At 42.9% G+C, this 21,565-nt stretch overlaps 1 protein-coding gene across 5 annotated transcripts in view; it reads right to left on the bottom strand.

The window, feature by feature from the left end:
- Window positions 1-1,109: 1,109 nt before the first annotated feature.
- LOC106613116 (cell division cycle and apoptosis regulator protein 1) overlaps window positions 1,110-21,565 on the bottom strand; it is a 36,567-nt gene continuing 16,111 nt past the window's right edge. For all 5 annotated transcript variants that reach the window (XM_045722543.2, XM_082976807.1, XM_045722556.2 and 2 more), the window contains 14 exons: window positions 21,136-21,361; window positions 20,857-20,970; window positions 20,556-20,722; window positions 19,555-19,765; window positions 18,155-18,238; window positions 15,975-16,163; window positions 15,550-15,741; window positions 12,488-12,739; window positions 10,923-11,067; window positions 10,486-10,721; window positions 6,885-7,005; window positions 6,452-6,652; window positions 3,654-3,859; window positions 1,110-2,682 (listed from right to left, as the gene is read on the bottom strand). In XM_045722543.2, coding sequence (XP_045578499.2) covers window positions 2,620-2,682; window positions 3,654-3,859; window positions 6,452-6,652; window positions 6,885-7,005; window positions 10,486-10,721; window positions 10,923-11,067; window positions 12,488-12,739; window positions 15,550-15,741; window positions 15,975-16,163; window positions 18,155-18,238; window positions 19,555-19,765; window positions 20,556-20,722; window positions 20,857-20,970; window positions 21,136-21,361 — 2,407 coding nt within the window. In that variant the 3' untranslated portion in view covers window positions 1,110-2,619. The remainder of the gene's footprint in view (window positions 2,683-3,653; window positions 3,860-6,451; window positions 6,653-6,884; window positions 7,006-10,485; window positions 10,722-10,922; window positions 11,068-12,487; window positions 12,740-15,549; window positions 15,742-15,974; window positions 16,164-18,154; window positions 18,239-19,554; window positions 19,766-20,555; window positions 20,723-20,856; window positions 20,971-21,135; window positions 21,362-21,565) is intronic.

The raw sequence follows: 21,565 nt of genomic DNA, 5'->3' as shown, positions 1-21,565 counted from the left end.
CAATAAAGGCCTGGCTCAGCAGCTAGACCCGGTTGCTGCTGCCACCTGGGGATGGAGTGTGTAAGTGTATCATGGTAGTGTGTTTGTCTATGTCATAACACTAACCTTCCCCCCCATATCATAACACCACCATTAGGGAAACACCGGGTAAAATCCCTTATACAATGAGCTTTCACAGTAAGTACAAACATACTTTTTTGAAATATTGACCATCTGAATGCGTAAATGAGACTAAAGTGAACCATGGACCCCTGAAATGTAAAATACCTGAGGAGTTTGAGGTGACCTTTTGTGAAAGGTAGACTGGGAGTTTAGAAATGTCACACTGGCTTCCCAGTGAGCTGACCTCTGGCCACAACCTTTGATCTCTACCCTCTTTCATGTCACCTCTAGTTCATTTTCTCTGAAGCAAACTCACCCACATTCATAGGGAGTAAGAGGCACATAATGTGAACGAGAACAAGCTCAATACACAGAGACATGAATGTTTTGTTTTATCACCTTTAGGGAACATACAATAATTTGTCTTTGAGTTATGTTTTGGAATGTGGAAGTAAAGAAGACCTTCCTTCCCATCACATCCATTATTAAGGCTTCCCTCTGTGTGTGTGTGTGTGTGTGTGTGTGTGTGTGTGCGCACGCAGTGGAGGGTAAACGTAGTTTACCCATCTTTTGCAGAAAACTGCATTGCAGTATAGTGAACGTTAGTTTTTCCACCACCACCAATTTTCTTACCACTACAACACTGTTTGTGTGATGGGAGTGGTGTGAAGCTGCCGGGGACAAAGACTGACTAGCAACAATACATCATCAGGAGGAACACACACCAAAAGAACGCAGACTTCAGATGTGTTGAAACTGTCAAAAGAACCTACAATGCCCTCTGGTGGTTGTCATTCTATTACATCTTTCTAAATTCTACTTCCCGTAACACAGATTTTTACACATAAGAATATTTAGAATAAATTGCTCTCCAATAAGCATTTTCCATATCTTTCATTGCAATAAGCATTTCAATATCAATGTTAACCAAAATATACTGTACACATTTTATTTTACATACAAAACGTCTCTAAAATACAGGACAAAAAAGCAAATCAGACAAAATGTTAAAATGGACTCCTTTAATTCTGCACAGGACAGCCATACAGTACATTTTCAATAGAAAAATGATATGCTTTGGGCTCATGTCTCAAGTAAGGCTCTCATCCAGAAATGCATACATACACCATCACACCTGGTGCCCACCCACTGAGGGACAGAATCATAACTCCTCACACAGTTCTACAACCCCAGAACAGAAAACATCACTTCTAGAACATCCATAATTCTACAACAGAACTCCAGTAGCATTCTCATGTTGTTTTAGTCTAGAATCACAACCATTCTATCTGTGGTCAAAAGGCAGGACGAGACCTAGGGCTCCGGTTCCTTTGATGTTAGTTGAGACATTCAGCTTATGGTTTGGCTTTGCATTTACTTCCCTTTCAATAAACAAACAACTCAATGCTAAACAATCCCACCCTGGATAGATGTAACATAGACCACACGACTGACTGACTACCATGGTCTCACAACTCCTAGGATCAAACAAGCTTGCTACTGGAAGAGGCCTCAAGAGACTGAGGCTTCTCATAAGGAGATGCATGCTATACTACTGTCGTATTCATTGGGCACCAAACGGAAGCAAACTGGCCAAAATGGGGAGGTACTATCTGAACGTGTCCAATAAGAATCACACATTTTCATGTTCCGTTACTTTGTTAGTGTTCCCTAATGAACACAACCCATGTCTCAAAACAGTGGCAGTCAGTCTAGTCAGTTACATAGATTAGTAGGACGAGGAAATACAAAATGATCAATTACTTAATTGATCAGCTGTCAGGGAGAAGAGGAGGAACATGTTATAGTCATTCTGTTGACTCGTCAAAAACATATCTTCTTCAAGGTCCTCATCCCTCCCCTCTAAATATCATTGTTTATGTATTTTAAATATATATTTTTTTAATGAATTCACTTGAACATAAATAACACCATTATTGCAAATTAGAATGATCTGATATAAAGTACTACTCACACATAGTGGCATCAATGTGTTACTATTTGTGCAGGGCTAAACCAAAACATTACATTTATCATGAGCAATGGAGGCAGCTACAAAAATGAAAAATGTATACCGTAAGCCAAGAAGCACTTCTCAATGAAATCAACACAATTTTGAACAAAATATCAGTTATTAATAGTTTCACAATTAGAACGCATCATAATAACCCGAGAATCAAACTAACTAATTTCAAACCAATGAAATTAACATGTTATTTTCAGGTGGAAACAGTGAGGTCACTTAAAAACATTAGAACTAATTAAGTGAACTTAATGTCCCAAATGCTACCCTATTCCCTACATAGTGCACTACTTTTGACCAGAGCCCAATGTGTCCTGTTCAAAAGTAGTGCACTATATAGGGAATAGGGTGCCATTTGGGAACCACACACACAATGCCAATCTATTTATGGCCATGAGAGAGAAAACAGCTACTACAGACCCAAAATGAAACTTGTTTTTAGTGCATATGTACAGGATTTGTAAGAAGTGTGTCCGATTACATAACTCATTCTTTCATTCGTCTGAACCATTAGTTGTTTGGGATTTTTGGTCAGCTGCGGCTTCTGAGGGAACCTCCTGGAATTGGAGAAACAAGACAGGAATTCTTTAGTTAATTTCAACATACAAAAATAGAACAATGTTTGGCGGCATTCTGAAAACGAATGTGTTTTTTAGGAAGAGTATTTTAGGCGTATGTGTCACGTTATAGCTGTACTGCTTATGAATGCATTATGTAACATATAGGACGCCACTACAGTAACGGGTCGATAGCGGCAATTGATAACCTTTCAGACAACTTTCTTTTTTAAAGTGCCGCATCAGAAGCGTCTACCTTTTCAGTCAGTAGAATTCTGCTCCGGCATAGAATGTTCGGTATTGTTTCCCTGACAACAATAAACGTTGCTGATTGATGGGTTGTTGTGTTGCTTTTCTGCTGTTTCTTTATGGCAAGGTAGATAGATGTGTTTTCTTTAGACTAAATGTATTGGTAAGTCATTGTATTTAACAAACTTCAAAGTACTTTTTTTAGGACGAGGGGTCTGTGTGCAGGCAGGCAGCGCGCAGGCAGCTCGAGGTCATTTGATTGACAGATCTGTTTGCCTAGTGATGGACATTAGTCCCGCTACAGAAGCAGCCTTTTGAGACAAGTTAAATGCCTGTTCAGTGGCGCTTCTTAACTATCTCCAGAGAAGGTTTCGTGGCGGCATTTAAAAAGTCATTGTGCAGCTTTTCAGACAAACAAGCATGCCGTGACCGAGGCACTTCCAAGGCGCCACATTCCATTTGTCTGAAATAGTGAAACTTGTTGTAGGACAAGTACATTTCTTTCTTATCACAGTTGGTTTGGGATGATTACTGTACAAATCCTAAACTTTAAGATTATTAAACATAACTTAAAGTTTCATGCAAATCTCCCATTAACAACTAACCCAATCCACCAGCAGTTGTAAGGTGCTTTCTTCAAGACCTAATGTAAATCCATGATTATCACCAATGTCAACTCAAACCAACTCATGTCTACCAATTCATCAATCAATCAATTGTACCTTCTTGAGGACTCCCTGAAGTTCCTTAATGGTGTTGCCCAGGTTGTTGAGTGTCTTGCTGAGCTGGTCGTGGTAGACAGTCTTCTCTTCCGCCGTAGCTCTGAAGTTGTTCTCCGTCTGGCCCAGAGTTCCCTTCACCTCCTCCAGATCTTTAGACAGGGCTCGGTTAGCTGATACCAGCTGGAGGATTTGCTTGGTGTCCTCGGCTGGAACACAACAACAACAACAACATCATACAGGTTTAGACAACAACAACAACATACATGTTTAGACAACAACAACAACAACATACATGTTTAGACAACAACAACAACAACATACAGGTTTAGACAACAACAACATACAGGTTTAGACAACAACAACATACAGGTTTAGACAGCAACAACACAACATACAGGTTTAGACAACAACAACATACAGGTTTAGACAACAACAACAACAACATGCAGGTTTAGACAACAACAACATACAGGTTTAGACAACAACAACAACAGGTTTAGACAACAACAACATACAGGTTTAGACAACAACAACAACATACAGGTTTAGACAACAACAACAACACACAGGTTTAGACAACAACAACACCTCACAGGTTTAGACAACAACACCACACAGGTTTAGACAACAACACCACACAGGTTTAGACAACAACAACACACAGGTTTAGACAACAACAACATACAGGTTTAGACAACAACAACATACAGGTTTAGACAACAACAACACACAGGTTTAGACAACAACAACAACACACAGGTTTAGACAACAACAACATACATACATACACACAGGTTTAGACAACAACACCACATACACACAGGTTTAGACAACAACAACATACATACACACAGGTTTAGACAACAACAACATACATACACACAGGTTTAGACAACAACAACATACATACACACAGGTTTAGACAACAACAACATACATACACACAGGTTTAGACAACAACAACAACATACAGGTTTAGACAACAACAACATACAGGTTTAGACAACAACAACACACACAGGTTTAGACAACAACAACACACAGGTTTAGACAACAACAACACACAGGTTTAGACAACAACACAACAGGTTTAGACAACAACAACACACAGGTTTAGACAACAACAACACACAGGTTTAGACAACAACAACAACAGGTTTAGACAACAACAACAACATACATACACACAGGTTTAGACAACAACAACAACATACAGGTTTAGACAACAACAACAACACACAGGTTTAGACAACAACAACAACACACAGGTTTAGACAACAACAACAACATACAGGTTTAGACAACAACAACATACAGGTTTAGACAACAACAACACACAGGTTTAGACAACAACAACACACAGGTTAGACAACAACAACAACACAGGTTTAGACAACAACAACATACATACACACAGGTTTAGACAACAACAACATACATACACACAGGTTTAGACAACAACAACAACATACAGGTTTAGACAACAACAACACACACACAGGTTTAGACAACAACAACACACACACAGGTTTAGACAACAACACACATACACACAGGTTTAGACAACAACAACATCACACAGGTTTAGACAACAACAACACCACACAGGTTTAGACAACAACAACCCACACAGGTTTAGACAACAACAACAATATACAGGTTTAGACAACAACAACAATATACAGGTTTAGACAACAACAACATCATACAGGTTTAGACAACAACAACAACACACAGGTTTAGACAACAACAACAACAACAACATACAGGTTTAGACAACAACATCATACAGGTTTAGACAACAACATCATACAGGTTTAGACAACAACAACATACAGGTTTAGACAACAACAACATACAGGTTTAAACAACAACAACAACAACAACCAGGTTTAGACAACAACAACATACAGGTTTAGACAACAACAACATACAGGTTTAGACAACAACAACAACAACAACCAGGTTTAGACAACAACACACATACACACAGGTTTAGACAACAACAACATACATACACACAGGTTTAGACAACAACAACAACACACAGGTTTAGACAACAACAACAACACACAGGTTTAGACAACAACACACATACACACAGGTTTAGACAACAACAACATACATACACACTGGTTTAGACAACAACAACAACAACACACAGGTTTAGACAACAACAACATACAGGTTTAGACAACAACAACATACACACAGGTTTAGACAACAACAACAACATACAGGTTTAGACAACAACAACATCCACACAGGTTTAGACAACAACAACAACATACAGGTTTAGACAACAACACCACCACACAGGTTTAGACAGCAACAACAACAACATACATACACACAGGTTTAGACAGCAACAACAACATACAGGTTTAGACAACAACAACATACAGGTTAGACAACAACAACACTACATACACACAGGTTTAGACACTCAGGAATACATTCTATTAAATTAGACTTTTTTCCAGTTGAAGTTCATTCACCAATTGCAGGTATTAAAAATACATAGGATATTTTTTCCTCCCACAAGGGGCAATTCTAATGCCATCAGGCCGTAGAATTATGATAGCATTGTGTCAAAGCCATCTGAGCTTAAAAGACCTTTGAAGACCTAAAAAAGCCAGTCTGAGTTTAACAATGATCAGAAAAGAGAAGTAATGTCTATCTTGGAGCGAGGCCCAGAATGATGCCAAGGATAGTAAGTAGAGGGAGCTCATACTGGCCTATGTCCCAATGGCCATGAAGAGAATTGAGTAAATCTGTTGAGGTGACTTGTCTCTTACCCATCTTGGAGTCCTGCACCATGAGTTTCTGCTCAATCTCCTCCCTGGCCTTCTCACTCTTGTCCAGTTTCTGCATGATGCTGCCCACGTCCACCATGGCTCCATTATACACTATCAGACTGCTGCCTCCTCCGGACTCACTAGCCTCCACTGGCGCTGTCTGGCCACAAGACACAAGCATGGGCAGCAAGGCACGGTTACCTGAGGAGGGAGGAGAGAGAGGTGGTGATCAAGGAGGAAAGGCAGAGGGAGGGAAAGAGAGTAGAGAGAGAGTGTCAGACTCAAAAATAAACCACATTAGGTCAGCTCTAACTAGGATGTTGGATATTCACAGAAGCATTGGTGAAGGAATGGATCATTCTGATCCACCTTAGTGAAGCTGAAAAAAGAGAAAGTGAACAACCCATTCCAGTGTGGGGTCTCCTTCCCTCACCTAGCAGGTTGTCTAGCAGGGGTTCACTGAAGGACGGAGCAGCCTCGTCTTTAGCTGCGTCTGTCAGTTTACGGTAGTAACACGACTCTCTCACCACCGGCTTGTTCAACAACTTCTTTACCTGCAAATCAATCAACATTATGAAAAGTATTAACAAATCAACAATCACATATATTGTGACGAATATAAAAATAGCAGGGCAGGCGTGTGTAACCTTGAGCTCAAGCCCCAGTGTGTGTATATACCTGGGCTCTGTACAGATGTAACCCCAGTGTGTGCGTGTGTGTATATATATATATATACACACACACACACACACACACACACACCTGGGCTCTAGACAGATGTAACCCCAGTGTGTGTATGTGTATATATACCTGGGCTCTAGACAGATGTAACCCCAGTGTGTATATATACCTGGGCTCTAGAAAGAGTAACCCCAGTGTGTGTATATATACCTGGGCTCTAGAAAGAGTAACCCCAGTGTGTGTATATACACCTGGGCTCTAGACAGATGTAACCCCAGTGTGTGTATATATACCTGGGCTCTAGACAGATGTAACCCCAGTGTGTGTATATATACCTGGGCTCTAGACAGATGTAACCCCAGTGTGTGTGTATATATACCTGGGCTCTAGACAGATGTAACCCCAGTGTGTGTATGTATATACCTGGGCTCTAGACAGATGTAACCCCAGTGTGTGTATATATATACCTGGGCTCTAGACAGATGTAACCCCAGTGTGTGTATATATACCTGGGCTCTAGACAGATGTAACCCCAGTGTGTATATATATACCTGGGCTCTAGACAGATGTAACCCCAGTGTGTGTATGTATATATACCTGGGCTCTAGACAGATGTAACCCCAGTGTGTGTATATATACCTGGGCTCTAGACAGATGTAACCCCAGTGTGTGTATATATACCTGGGCTCTAGACAGATGTAACCCCAGTGTGTGTATACACACTGCTCAAAAAAATAAAGGGAACACTTAAACAACACAATGTAACTCCAAGTCAATCACACTTCTGTGAAATCAAACGGTCCACTTAGGAAGCAACACTGATTGACAATACATTTCACATGCTGTTGTGCAAATGGAATAGACAACAGGTGGAAATTATAGGCAACTAGCAAGACACCCCTAATAAAGGAGTGGTTCTGCAGGTGGTAACCCCAGTGTGTGTGTGTATATATACCTGGGCTCTAGACAGATGTAACCCCAGTGTGTGTATATATACCTGGGCTCTAGACAGATGTAACCCCAGTGTGTGTGTATATACCTGGGCTCTAGACAGATGTAACCCCAGTGTGTGTGTATATATACCTGGGCTCTAGACAGATGTAACCCCAGTGTGTGTATATATACCTGGGCTCTAGACAGATGTAACCCCAGTGTGTATATACCTGGGCTCTAGACAGATGTAACCCCAGTGTGTGTATATATACCTGGGCTCTAGACAGATGTAACCCCAGTGTGTGTATATATACCTGGGCTCTAGACAGATGTAACCCCAGTGTGTATATACCTGGGCTCTAGACAGATGTAACCCCAGTGTGTGTATATATACCTGGGCTCTAGACAGATGTAACCCCAGTGTGTATATACCTGGGCTCTAGACAGATGTAACCCCAGTGTGTTGTGTATATACCTGGGCTCTAGACAGATGTAACCCCAGTGTGTGTATGTGTATATACCTGGGCTCTAGACAGATGTAACCCCAGTGTGTGTATATATACCTGGGCTCTAGACAGATGTAACCCCAGTGTGTGTATGTATATACCTGGGCTCTAGACAGATGTAACCCCAGTGTGTGTATATATACACCTGGGCTCTAGACAGATGTAACCCCAGTGTGTGTATGTGTATATACCTGGGCTCTAGACAGATGTAACCCCAGTGTGTATATATACCTGGGCTCTAGACAGATGTAACCCCAGTGTGTGTATATATACCTGGGCTCTAGACAGATGTAACCCCAGTGTGTGTATATATACCTGGGCTCTAGACAGATGTAACCCCAGTGTGTGTATATATACCTGGGCTCTAGACAGATGTAACCCCAGTGTGTGTGTGTATATATACCTGGGCTCTAGACAGATGTAACCCCAGTGTGTGTGTGTATATATACCTGGGCTCTAGACAGATGTAACCCCAGTGTGTGTATATATACCTGGGCTCTAGACAGATGTAACCCCAGTGTGTGTATATATACCTGGGCTCTAGACAGATGTAACCCCAGTGTGTGTATATATACACCTGGGCTCTAGACAGATGTAACCCCAGTGTGTGTATATATACCTGGGCTCTAGACAGATGTAACCCCAGTGTGTGTATATATACCTGGGCTCTAGACAGATGTAACCCCAGTGTGTGTATATATACCTGGGCTCTAGACAGATGTAACCCCAGTGTGTGTATATATACCTGGGCTCTAGACAGATGTAACCCCAGTGTGTGTATGTGTATATATACCTGGGCTCTAGACAGATGTAACCCCAGTGTGTGGTGTATATATACCTGGGCTCTAGACAGATGTAACCCCAGTGTGTGTGTGTTATACCTGGGCTCTAGACAGATGTAACCCCAGTGTGTGTGTGTATATATACCTGGGCTCTAGACAGATGTAACCCCAGTGTGTGTGTGTATATATACCTGGGCTCTAGACAGATGTAACCCCAGTGTGTGTGTGATATATACCTGGGCTCTAGACAGATGTAACCCCAGTGTGTGTATATATACCTGGGCTCTAGACAGATGTAACCCCAGTGTGTGTATATATACCTGGGCTCTAGACAGATGTAACCCCAGTGTGTGTGGTATATATACCTGGGCTCTAGACAGATGTAACCCCAGTGTGTGTATGTGTATATATACCTGGGCTCTAGACAGATGTAACCCCAGTGTGTGATATATACCTGGGCTCTAGACAGATGTAACCCCAGTGTGTATATATACCTGGGCTCTAGACAGATGTAACCCCAGTGTGTGTATATATACCTGGGCTCTAGACAGATGTAACCCCAGTGTGTGTATATATACCTGGGCTCTAGACAAGATGTAACCCCAGTGTGTGTATACACTACCTGGGCTCTAGACAGATGTAACCCCAGGGTGTCCGGGCTCGCGTGACCCGTGGGATATACCTGGGCTCTAGACAGATGTAACCCCAGTGTGTGTATATATACCTGGGCTCTAGACAGATGTAACCCCAGTGTGTATATATACCTGGGCTCTAGACAGATGTAACCCCAGTGTGTGTATATATACCTGGGCTCTAGACAGATGTAACCCCAGTGTGTATATATACCTGGGCTCTAGACAGATGTAACCCCAGTGTGTGTATATATACCTGGGCTCTAGACAGATGTAACCCCAGTGTGTGTATATATACCTGGGCTCTAGACAGATGTAACCCCAGTGTGTATATATACCTGGGCTCTAGACAGATGTAACCCCAGTGTGTGTATATACCTGGGCTCTAGACAGATGTAACCCCAGTGTGTGTATATACCTGGGCTCTAGACAGATGTAACCCCAGTGTGTGTATATACCTGGGCTCTAGACAGATGTAACCCCAGTGTGTGTATATATACCTGCGCTCTAGACAGATGTAACCCCAGTGTGTACATGATGTCCTCCAGGTCTTTCTCCAGCAGGTAGCCACAGTGGCTCTGGTCAAAGTAGACAAAGGCCATAAGCAGGTCCTTGTTGTACGTCACCATCTGCTTCTTCTCCTTGTCTTTAGAGGACCGCTCTTTGGACTTCCTGTCATCTCTGCTGCTGCGGTCGTCTCTCCTGTCCCTGCCGTTAGAGTCCTCATCGTCTTTATCTGAGAAAGAATGGACAGAAGTCCGTCAGTCAGATTTGTACTGGTGAAATTGTGTGAAACGTACAGGGAATAATTTCTTAACACTAGAAGTTTGTTATAGAGATTCTCTTGAGCATGTTTTATAATCCAGAACTAGTGCTAATCTGTGTCCGGGACACAGGCGCATAATGAACCCGGACAGGCGCATTGCATTGTATGTACCATCATCATCATCGTCATCAGCATCTTCGGCCTCCAGAGGGTCGTACTCCTCAGCATTAGTGTTGCTGCTCTCATCCTCCTCCTTCTCTTCCGCATCTATAGAATCCTCCTTCAGCACTTTCTCCTCCTCCTTCTCACCCTCCTCCTGGGTTTGGAAAATACATGCCATAGGCACAACTTAGAACTAGCAGGCTGTTTGAAAAACCGAGCACTTCCTTTACATCATGGAGCAAACTTTGTATGTACAGTGCATTCAGAAAATATTCACACCACCCATTGACTTTTTCCACATTTTGTTGTGTTACAGCCTGATTAAATATGGTGTCCCTGGTCTACACAAAATACCCCATAATGTCAAAGTGGAATTATGTTTTTCAAAATAAAAAAATACAAATGTCTTGAGTCAATACGTATTCAAACCCTTTGTTATGGCAAGCCTAAATAAGTTCAGGAGTTAAAATGTGCTTAACAAGCCACATAATAAGATGCATGGACTCACTATGTGTGCAATAATAGTGTTTAACATGATTTTTTAATAACTACCTCGTCTCTGTAACCCACACTTTAAATGATCTGTAAGGTCTCTCAGTCGAGCAGTGACTTTCAAATACAGATTCAATCAAAGACCAGGGAGGTTTTCCAATGCCTCGCAAATAAGGGCACCTTATTGGTCATAAAATAAAAAGAAGCATACATGAAATATCTCTTTGAGCATGAAGTTAATAATTACACTTTGGATGGTGTATCAATACACCCACTCACTACAAACATACAGTCATCCTTCCTAACTCAGTTGCCGGAAGGAAGGAAACCTCTCAGGGATTTCACCATGAGGCCATTGGTGACTTTAAAACAGTTACAGAGTTTAATGGCAGTGATAGGAGAAAACTGAGGATGGATCAAGTGAAAAAAGGAAGCCTGTACAGAAACTGTGGCAAAGCAATTTACTTTTTGTCCTGAATACAAAATCTTATGGTTGGGGTAAATCCAATACAACATTACCAAGTACCACGCCTCATATCTTCAAGCATAGTGGTGGCTGCATCATGTTATGGGCATGCTTGTAATCGTTAAGGACTGAGGAGTTTTTCACGATACAAAAGAACCAGAATGAAGCCAAGCACAAGGAAAATCCTAGAGGGAAAACCTGGTTCAGTCTGCTTCCCACCAGACACTGAGATATTAACAAGCCCAAATCTACACTGGAGTTGCTTACCAAGAAGACTGTGAATGTTCCCGTGTGGCTGAGTTACAGTTTTGACTTAAATCTGCTTGAAAATCTATGGCAAGACCTGAAAATGGTTGTCTAGCAATGAATAATGGGAAAATGTTGCACAATCCAGGTGTGGAAAGCCCTTAAGAGTCTTACCCAGAAAGACACAGCTGTAATCAAACATTTCTAATAACATGTTTTCACTTTGGGGTATTGTGTGTAGATGGGTGAGGAAAAATGTATTGAATTCAGGCTGTAACAATAAAATGGGGAATAAGTCAAGGAAGGGGTATGAATACCTTCTGAAAACACTATAAATACAATTCACTCTCGAGAGCAATGAACCACTTACCTTCTTCTCCGGGTCCTCCTCTTTTGCTTTCTTTGTCACCGGCTCTCCGTTCTCCTCTTCTTTTACTTTCTTCACATCTGCTTTCTTCTCTGCCTCCTTCTTTTCTGCCTCTTTCTTCTCTGCCTCCTTCTTGGCCTTCTCCTTCTTGTCTTTCTTGTCGTCCTTGCAAGGCACAGAGGCCAGGGCCTTGAAAATCCTGTAGCCAAAGTCTCTCTGTAGCATCTCGTTAAACAGCTCCGCAAACAGAGAAACCTGGAGAGAAGAGGAGACAGAGACACGATACCTTTTGATGCAAATCTTATTAAGGACGTCACTGGGCTACCTTCTGGCAGATGGAGACAGTACAGGTGCATCAGTACCAAGACCGAGACTAAAAAACAGCTTTGATTACCATGCCATCAGTTGAACAGCCATCCCTAGCCGTATATCAGGTGATGCACACACACACCTAATACTCAAACACACACTCTGTACTTTGTATTTTAGTTATACTGTTTGTACACACCACATATTTATTTATATACTGGATTCTTGACATAGCTCACTAATATATCTACTGCTGTACATATCATTGTTAGCATATATTGTGTACATTCTTCCGGTGTACATACGTATACACTCAGTGGCCAGTTGATCAGGTACACCCATCTAGTACCGGGTCGGACACCCCTTTACCCCCAAAATTAGTGATCACGCGCTCCGTAGCCGATGCGAATAAGACCTTTAAACATGTCAACATTCAAGGCCGCAGGGCCAGACGGATTACCAGGACGTGTACTCAGAGCATGTGCTGACTAGCTGGCGGGTGTCTTCACTGACATTTTCAACCTCTCCCTGATGTTTCAAGCAGACCACCATCGTCCCTGTGCCCAAGAAAGCGAAGGTAACCTGTCTAAATGACTACCGCCCCGTAGCACTCACGTCGGTAGCCATTACATTTTGGCTAGCTGAAAAGCTGGTCATTACTCATATCAACACCGTTATCTGGAAACCCTAGACCCACTCCAATTTGAATACAGCCCCAACAGATCCACAGATGACGCAATCTCAAATCGTACTCCACACTACCCTTTCCCACCTGTACAAAAGGAACACCTATGTGAGAATGCTGTTCATTGACTACAGCTCAGTGTTCAACACCATAGTGCCCTCAAAGCTCATCAATAAGCTAAGGACCCTGGGACTAAACACCTCCCTCTGCAACTGGATCCTGGACTTCCTGACAGGAAGCACCCAGGTGGTAAGGGTAGGCAACAACACATCTGCCACGCTGATCCACAACACTTGGGACCCTTAGGGGTGTGTACTTACGTTTACATTTTAGTCATTTAGCAGATGCTCTTATCCAGAGCGACTTACAGTAGTGAATGCATACATTTGACACAAAAAAAGTGGTAGGCCTGATCACCGACAATGATGAAACAGCCTGTAGGGGGGAGGTCAGAGACCTGACAGTGTGGTACCAGGACAACAACCTCCTCTCCCTCAATGTGAGCAAGACAAAGGAGCTGATCGTGGACTACAGGAAAAGGAGGGCCGATCAGGCCCCCATTAACATAGACGAGGCTGAAGTGGAGCGGGTCGAGAGTTAAGTTCCTTGGTGTCTATATCACCAACAAACGATCATGTTCCAAACAGACCAAGACAGTCGTGAAGAGGGCTGAACAACACCTTTATCCCCGCAGGAGACTGAAAATATTTGGCATGGTTCCCCAGATACTCCAAAAGTTCTACAGCTGCACCATCGAGAGCATCCTGACCGGTTGCATCACCGGCTGGTATGGCAACTGCTGGGCATCAGACCGTAAGGAGCTACAGAGGGTAGTGCGTACGGTACAGTACATCACTGGGGCCAAGCTTCCTGCCATTCAGGACCTAAATACTAGGTGGTGTCAGAGGAAGACCCCAAAAATTGTCAAAGACTCCAGTCATCCAAGTCGTAGACTGTTCGCACGGCAAGCGGTACCGGAGCGCCAAGTCTAGGTCCAAAAGGCTCATTAACAGCTTCTACCCCCAAGCCATAAGACTGCTAAACAATTAATCAAATGGCCACCGGACTACTTACATTGACACCCCCCCCTTTGTTTTTACACTGTTGCTACTCGCTGTTTATTATCTATGCATAGTTACTTTACCCCTACTTACATGTACATGTATCTCGACTAACCTGTACCCTGCACATTGACTCGGTACCGGTACCCCCTGTATATAGCCTTGATATTGTTATTTCATTTTTTAGTTTATTTAATATATATTTTAACTCTTTCTTGAACTGCATTGTTGGTTAAGGTAAGTAAGCATTTCACGGTAAGGTCTACACCTGTTGAATTCGGCAGATGTGACAAATACAATTTGATTTGAGAACAGCCTGAATTCCTCAGGGCATGGATTCTACAAGGTGTGGCGTTCAAACGTTGCTCAATTGATATCAAGGGACCTAACGTGTCCCAGAAAAACATTCCCCACGCCATTACACCACAAGGACCGACGAGTGGTGCTTTCTGAGATGCCGTTCTTGATAGTGTTAACTAAAGGGGAAAACTCTAGAAAGTTGAGTGAAGTTCAATCTCGTGCTTCTCTGGGGAGGCTGATATTTCTTCTGTGCGGCAGTCCGAGGGGAGCTGTGCGCCTGCGCATGAACGCAGCTTAGAGGGAACATTATCGCTGACTGGATGTTTTTTGCTTGTAGTACCATTTTCTTTAAAACCCTAGACAATGTCGTGCGTGAAAATCCCAGGAGGCAGACAGTTTGAGATACTGAAATGGCGTGACTAGGTCACCCATTTTGTCCATTCTAACCAATCGTACAGTAACCGAATGCCTCGATGCCCGTATGCCTGCTTTATATAGCAAGCCACAGCCAGTGACTCAATGTCTGTAGGAGCAAACCATTTTCGTGAACGGGGTGTAAAATTCAGTGTATGACTGGGAGATACCAATACTCAGTGCAGCTGCTGCTAATACGTGTGTGTGTGTGCTCGTGTTCACTGAGTGTCCTGAGACTTTGTGTGTGTGTCCTGAATGTCCTCTGAAAGTGTTTGTGTGTGTGACTGTTGCCTCACCTCGAAGGAGTGTTCCTTGTTGTCCTCCACCCTGTAGTCCAGTAGCACGCTCAGAGACATGACGCTGCAGTCAAACTTTCCGTTCTTGGCCGCCCAGTTGGGGTGAACTACGATGGTAGGCTCGTCTGGCAGGACGTACCGCTTCTCTCTGCGCTGGCGCTCCAACTCCTCCTGCTTCTTCCTCTCCTCCTCCTGATTGACAGACAGTCAGAGAGAGATGGGATGAAGAGATGGATAATCAGAAACAAGAAATCAGTGGACCCATTCAAGTAAGCCATCCCTGGTGATGCTGTTTGTCATTGTGCTAACTGTAGCTAAATGCACTAAAAGCATACCTCTGTCCAGCTTTGGTGTTAGTACAGTAGACACAAGTGTCCTAGCAGTAAGTGTCTAAGTCGTAAGTACCCTAGCCTCCTGTACTGTACCTCTCTGTCTTCCTCCATGTGTTGAGGCTCCTCCTCCTCAGGGACCTGGCTCTGTGGTTTCTCAGGCTCCTTGGCCTCCTCTACCTGCTCCTCCACTTTCAACTGCTTGGTGAGGCGTGCGATCAGCTGGGACTTTAACCCCTTAGAGCTCAGGGAGCGTGACTCTAGCTCTTTGCGCAGGTCATTCACCTACAGGAGAGGTGGTCAGTTCATCATTTATAATTATTTTGTTACACATTTAGGATGGATTGAGTATACAATGTGATTCAAAATAGGAAGCTCCCACAGATTGTTTATTTTTTTTAATGTATTTTCTGCTGAACAAATGGATTACGTCAGCTGCCTTTTCTGTACCACTTTACTACACATCAATACAGGAATGCTGGAATGAAACACACAATACATAACAAAATATAAGTGCACTAGTAAACTACCAAAATGCTAGCCCTGCTGAGGTGCTACAGACAAGAATGCATTGACATGACTTGTGATCAGGGCTCTAAAGTGTGATAATTTTGGACGAGACTAGATATTTTGCTGTGTGACCTGACATTTTATTTTGGGAGCACCAGTGCGACCCCCACACAAATAAATCACCCAGAGAACAATTGTAATGCTAGGTTTAACTGTGCAATTCTTTCCGAGTGCCCTAGAGAAAAAAGTGCACGCAGATTCGTTCAATCCAAAGCATCAGTGATGTGTATTTCTTGCAACTTTCTGAAGACGTAACGGCATGGGAATGCCCGTGTCTACCACTTAGGTTTTTACATTTGTTTAACTAGGGAAGTCAGTTTAAGAACAAATTCTTCTTTACAATGATGGCCTACACAATTTCTAAAAGGCTTTCCCATAAAACCTTCCAAATTAAATGTTAATGGAAAAATAAACTTAACCTACCTGGCATAATGATATGATGATTTGTATCAATTGGCTATAACGTTATGCCTGGTCCAGGGGTCGCATTAGCTTTCAGAAACCTGCATTTTCAAAACCATTTACCCTGCGTGTTATATTGAAAGTCAACAGTGGTGTTTTGCTTCAATGTAGTGATAAGGGGCGTGCGACTATAGTTTTTCTTCACCCAAAATACATTAGTGCAATACATTCGGCAGAAAATCGTTTATCAGATGACAACAGAAGCGCAACGCTATTTGGCTAGCAGCCACACAAGTAAATTAGCTTACAATGAAAAAGCAAGGTATTTGTTTTGCAAAAACGATGCATAGCCATCATATTTCTAATGTTTATCATAGAAAGAATGTACCCAGCTACATTTCCTAATGTTTCGCTTGAAGTCAATCTTGCATTTTAACTTGCTACCGGAGAAAAACTATACGGAAGGAAAGTACCGGAGAAAAGTAGCCTACACAGCAGTCAGAGCGCTGTCTGGTGATCCAATGAAGAGAGCAAAGATATTTAATCTGAGTGGAGAAGTGCAACTGAAGCACAAAATGTGTAATTTTACATTCTGATTTGGAGTGAACGCTGACTGAAGCAGAGCAGAATGTACAATAAGAAGAATTTTACATTTAACATTTACATTTAAGTCATTTAGCAGACGCTCTTATCCAGAGCGACTTACAAATTGATTTTAGATCTGCGTTTCTAAGATATTTCTTCTGCGTTTTATCTTTCCTTTTCTGTGACCCCTGAAGGGCCAATATGTTTAAATAATTTTACCATTATGTTATTGGGCTCATTTCTGGAGGTTGAAATTATATTTTAGATTCTTTCAGTATAATTTTCTAGTAGAATGTCCTTTAAAAAGCCAGAACTGAGCTTCTCAGTCCTTCTAAATAAAATTATCCAGGGGGACCCAGAATCCTCCCCTATCCCAGACCATTTCACCCCCTGTAATGTTTTGGTTAGGATTGTTGTTAAGTTGCACAGTTCCAGATGACACCAGGTATAGATGTGGGGAACCACCTGAACCAAAACAGCTAATAGCATGTCAGAAGAACAGTATCTTGACTCGCTAGCAATGCCAAGGTTGTGGGTTCAAATCCTGCATCACATACACATACTAAAAATGTAGGCTATGCACTCACTGTACTCTAAATCTCTGAATAAAAGTATATCTGCTAAGTGGCTTTAAAAGTCGAAGTAACTAACTTTGTACTGAGTAATATTCAGTCATTTCTCAAGTATAGGCTATTCAACTATCAACTGTCGAATACTACCTTCATTGATTTCGGATCAAGCTTAGTCCAGTGTGTCGGGGTGGTCACCTCCTTCGAATCTTCTTCATCCTTCTCCTCTTCCTCCTTTGAGAAAGAAACGTCCAACCGAGATAGAGAGAAAGAAAAAGAAAGAGGGACAGAAAACCATTAAAACAGTCGTTCTCCTGTTGTTTTAAATAGTGAAAAAACAAAAGGTGATCCTTCACATCATGTGTCTGATAGTTTCTCTGGTCCTAGTGAGTTGCTCTGGGATGATAAAGTAGTCCTCTGCTACTGCAAGGTGGGTAGTAGGTAACACAGGGACGCCCTCTAGCTTTTTAATATAAAACCTTTATCACGGAAAACCAATTCCCCGCCCCCCCATCCCCAGCGGCCAATCAATCACGTTCTGTGGAACACAAAAAGGTAAATCAATGACAGTGGGTTCCAAAGGGGGTGTGGTCTGTATCTGTGTAGTGGTAGGTACATCAGGTTCAACTCAAAGCTTGTGTTGCCAAACTCAGTGTGTATGCCAACTGTCTGTATGTGGGTTCCCTAGCTAGCCATCCTAGTCTGGCAGAGATTCTGATTTGGGTAGTTCAGGATTCTGCATTCTTTTGGTTCTGTTTAGGTTCTAGAAGATCATAGAAAACCATCTGTCCAAACAACTGCCCTGGAACAAACCAAGCTCTAGATACAGTCCAATCAAAACAGGAACAGACGACAGACAGAACTTAAGGAAGGGTTTGTTCTCTCTTTTCAAGTTCAGCAGATATTGAACTGAAGAAAAAAATTATATATCAAAAAATATGAAACAAAATCTAGAACAAACACATGCCAATGCAACTGGCTCTGCAGGTTCCAGCGTTCCCTTTTAGAATCCTCAGCGGTCCCAAGCAAATAATCAAATAATGTCATTTTATCCTCCCCTCATACAAGCAGCCAAAATTGCAAGCGGGTTCATTTTTTATTCATTGTGATTTTGGCACAAGCAAATAAAGCCAATTAAAATTAGGCTATATCCAGTTTAGTACCCAATTATGAGTCATTTATAAAGCTGGAAGCTGATTGGCCAGTCGCGGCATTGTCATTCAGATAAGACCTAGTCTCCGTCCACTGTGTCTGCTGAGTGTGAGGGCAGGTGGGGGTGTAGGGAGGGGACGGTGGGGGTAGGACCAGGTAGCAGGACGGTAGGAGAGGGGGGGACCAGTGAGAGGAACTGAACCTAAAGGGGACCAGGTAGTTCAATATCCTGCCTGCGATGATGGTGATATCTGGTTTGCCCTCTGTGTGTGTTTAGATTTGTATAACATAATGTAGTGTGTGTGTATCTGGGGTGGTTATGTCTAGTGAATATCCTGTGGCTGTGTTCTTCCTGTGAGAAGCGGGGGAAATGAGAAGAGGGATTAGCGGTTCAGTGCCTGTTCTCCGTCAGCCTCCTTCCGCTCCGCGGACAGCTTCTCAGCCAGCTGCTCCCGAAGTCCCCGCGACAGCCCTTCCCACTCTGAGCGGGTAGGAAGACAATGCCAAACATCCGGAAGAAACAAAACCACTGTCTCCACATGTGCGGGCACTGTCCGCCCCTTGTGAGTCTCCTCAGGGCGATGATAGCGAATCTCTGCAAAACGATACCTGTCGCAAAGGAAGAAGGCGCATTGGAAAGAAACATTGGGGTCAGGGACACAACTCTCAAAAACAGGGCTAGGGCTAGCCTAGGCTACATTACCCCCCAATGACTTTTGAACTTGTTACAGTATCCCCCCAACACACAACATTAGCATGGAACCCAGTCTGCAGCGCTCCATTGGTTGTCCATTGGTTTTCAGGGATAACAGCGGCCATTTTTTGTTTTGACAAAACATCAAGCCTGGTAACACCCAAACCCGTCTCAACCCTCGCCTTCAGTCAATCAAAGCTCAGTATTTCTGTTTGTGTATCTTACGACCTCACGGACGGGAGAGTTTGTGAGAGAACACACAGAATCAGAGGACAGGACAGTGAAAGCAAGAAGTTAAATATGTAAGATATTTAACAGAATGAAAAGGAAACATTTAAAACACAAAAAGTAATGGTGGTGTCTTCTGGTCCGGGAGACTGCGCTTCGAGCCACAAAAATCAACGCATTCATTCATCCACAACATAGATATACAAAGATAGATAGAAGCAGGACGGCGTCATATGGTAGCCAAAGACATTAGAAAACAAAAAATAATTAAGAGGCAAATCAAATGACAGAATCAGTCATTAATGTCCAAAAACCAACAAAAAAAGCTATATATTAATCGTTGGGAGTTAACAAAACCATGCATCATGGATTGTCGCCTTTCCAATTTTTATAATACTACCACTGGCCTAGTTATAGACAGAGAAAAGACAGCGATAGAAAAGAGAGAAATGAGGTTGAGAAAAGAGTGGGACTTACCACTGAGTGCAGAGACTCAGGTCTATGCCTGTGAGGGCCTTACAACAGCGTATGGCTGTCTTTATGAGCACGGCCGGGTCCTTCTCAGGCTCCGCTCCATCCAGGGAGGGGGACCAGTGGCCCCCGATGGCCATGGCCTCGTCCTTACCCCTCATCCCCACCAGGAACTGAGCGACGGAGAGAGACCGAAAGAGAGACAAACAAGAGGTCAAAAACAAGCCTAAGCCATGCTACTCTATAACTTAGACATACTGTACGCCAGGCTAGGGAAAAACACCTGATTGGTTGACACCTAACTGACCTTGATGAGGCGGGCGGGGTGCTGGAAGGAGTCTCTGAGTTCTTGAGGGTCCTCAGCCAGAGCACAGGACTTATGGTAGAGCTCTTCTAGACTGGGGTTGGCCAGCAACATCACCTATTCAATGCATTACAACAGACAGGACAGGTGAGGGTGTGTGTGGAATACCTTAGCGCTGTATGTGGTATTAGTAGGTGTGTGTGTATGTATGTATGTATCACAACATAGTGCTGTACAGGTGTATGTACATGCGCATGCAACCTGTCTGTGTGTATACCGTACCTTAGCACTGTATGTGTGGTTGGCATCGGGAGGGTCCAGCACCGCAGTGTTCTTGACCAGAGAGTCCACCTCCTTGTGCATGATGTGGAAGTTACAGTAGTTGCCGAACTGGAAGGGCCGTTGCAGGGGGAAGCCATCCACCCAGGTGAACACAGCGTCAAAGAAGTCACTGGGGATGTACAGGCTCTGATAGCGTCTCCTCAGCTCCATCATGTCACAGTTAGAACTGGAGGGGAGAGAAAATAGTACAGTTCTACCAAATGTAGTCACTACAAACGGTTATAGCAAAGCACCTAGAACCTGCTTCAATGCAGCCACATAGCTTTGTTTTATCAATTACAAGACATCTTTAATACAACCTCAGTTTACCTCCTCACATGCACTTCTTTATAACAATCAGAAACAACAGGGACACACGAGGAGCAGCGAG

Source organism: Salmo salar, chromosome 01 (assembly GCF_965601325.2).
Source record: "Salmo salar chromosome 01, fSalSal1, whole genome shotgun sequence".
Lineage (NCBI taxonomy): Eukaryota > Metazoa > Chordata > Actinopteri > Salmoniformes > Salmonidae > Salmo > Salmo salar.
This window is presented reverse-complemented; position numbering and strand designations above follow the sequence as displayed.